The 2,196-nt window shown below is 27.2% G+C and overlaps 1 protein-coding gene across 1 annotated transcript in view; it reads right to left on the bottom strand.

The window, feature by feature from the left end:
* Positions 1-467, bottom strand: part of LOC105617901 — a 6,664-nt gene extending 6,197 nt beyond the window's left edge. The window contains exon 1 of the mRNA XM_012199439.1: positions 390-467. Coding sequence (XP_012054829.1) covers positions 390-467 — 78 coding nt within the window. The remainder of the gene's footprint in view (positions 1-389) is intronic.
* Positions 468-2,196: the final 1,729 nt, after the last annotated feature.

The raw sequence follows: 2,196 nt of genomic DNA, 5'->3' as shown, positions 1-2,196 counted from the left end.
TAAACGTTAAGTACGACTATATACGTCCGACGACGTTACTTACTTATTTACTACGTATGTATACTCTATAGTAGTAGTTAAGTAAGTAGANATATCTTTTCTTCTCTCTCTCTCTCTCTCTCTCTCTCTCTCTCTCTCTCTCTCTCTCTCTCTCTCTCTTTCAATCAAGATTCTAACAAAGGCAACTTAATATAATAATAAAAAATGTCTGAAGAAAGACAGAAATATATATATATATATGTTCAAAAAGCTAATTAAAATATGTTAAAATGTATTAAATAACAGGAAAAATATATATTAAGTAACAACAACCACATGTAATTATATTATAACTAACGCAATTTATTGATACAAAATGTTAGTAATATTTTTATATATACAATACTTACACCCATATTACTATTTTTTGGAAATGTCAGACTTCTAATAGGCCGATGTAAAATTTTTGCAATATTCGAGTTTGCCATCTTTGTTAGCACAAGATGCGACGTCAGTATCAAATTAAATACAAAAAGTCTGCAATTCAATAAATTCGTTTTGAATTAGACATAAATGAAAATTCGTTTAAATAAAGAGTAAGAATAGTTGAATTGTCGCTAATTTTTTGTAACGTTGACATGTGTTAGTCCGATTATCTCGTTTGTTAATTATGCGATTGATTCTTTTTAAGAACTTTTTAAAACTCTTGTTATTGATCATCATTGGACACATGTTTTTAACATTATGACTTTGTGACTTCTTTTAACATGACAACTTCTCCATGGAAATTTTAACATTCAGTCGAGCAGCTGATTGGGAACAATTTCCATCGGTTTCAATGTATAAATCCATCGGAGATGATTAACTTACTTACCTTTATTTTCATTTTTACTTGTTTTTATCGTTTCATTTTACTACGGGTTGCAGTATGCGATTATAATAAATCTGAAGATGGCTCGATCAAGAAGTCGAAATATGTAATTTTTTATTGTTGTAAGACATTTTATATGTTATCATCAAAAATTTTTAGAATAATGATTTTTAGAATAATCGAGAATAAGTATTAGTAAATTGACATGTGTTTAGTAAAATTTTACTGTTTTTGATTCTTATATGTCCTTTACTTATTGTTAGTTTTATTTGTAAATAAATTACTATAAACATACATTATTATATCATACATATAAAATTACACAGATACTGTACTCTTTCTTTTTTTTTCTGTCTATTTCATCTTGCAATATTTTCTTCTTGTTCGAAAGTTAATAAAAATTAGGCTAGTATTAGTCAAGTTTATTAATTTAGTACTTACGCGATAAATAGAAAAAAATAGAAAAAATAGAATAAATAGAAAAAAAATTGAATTGTCAAGCTTACAAGATCTTCTTTGACTGGCAACACATGGCAGGCGGGATTCCTTTAAATCTGTAGATTTCAGAACTTTGTATCGATTTTAGTCACAGAAAAATTATTTTGCGATATTATGCAGAACCGGTCTGCAAGCGTCACTCTGTACAGTTATGACTGATGAACGTTAATCTGGTGTGTATACACAAACCTTTTTGTATTAGTTATTTTGCCATTTCCTCGAACGGGATATTGAGCTGTCGAAAATTTTACAATTATTATAATAATTTTAAATTATTGTAAATGTTAAAATGAAGAAAATTTTTTCTTGACAATTAATGACATTATTAATGACAATTAATCGCATAAATTTTTTAATTCGAAATGAATCATTGAGTGATGAACTTCTTTCAGAAAATTTTTATTTTCTGAAATTCGAAAGTACATAATATTTAAATAAAAAAAATCGCCATTAATAATGAAAATAATGTAATAACAATGATAAAATATTATAATGCATTTGCATTTAATACAGGTAAAATGTTTACAATGTGAGCCATGGATATTGGTGCGTACATGAAATATGCATAACGCACAAGGAAAAAACTTCACAGCTAAAAACTTCACTGATTCAGCAAAAATCTACAGTCGTAACATATAGACAATCAATTTTTCTATGTTACAATAGCAAAGTTGACAGTTGAATAACATTAGCGATTTGTTAACTATCAAATCTTTTTAGCTATCGATTGAATTCGCGTAGCAAATATAAATAAGTTTGCTGTACCACCTAATTAATTTTTTTTCCGTGCAATAGATACAATTGTATATATCGCGTAATGAATATTTAATTTACGCACCAATTTCCGC

The sequence above is a fragment of the Atta cephalotes genome (assembly GCF_000143395.1).
Source record: "Atta cephalotes unplaced genomic scaffold scaffold00014, whole genome shotgun sequence".
NCBI lineage: Eukaryota > Metazoa > Arthropoda > Insecta > Hymenoptera > Formicidae > Atta > Atta cephalotes.
The sequence above is the reverse complement of the archived record's forward strand: the minus strand, read 5'-3'. Positions and strand labels throughout refer to the sequence as shown.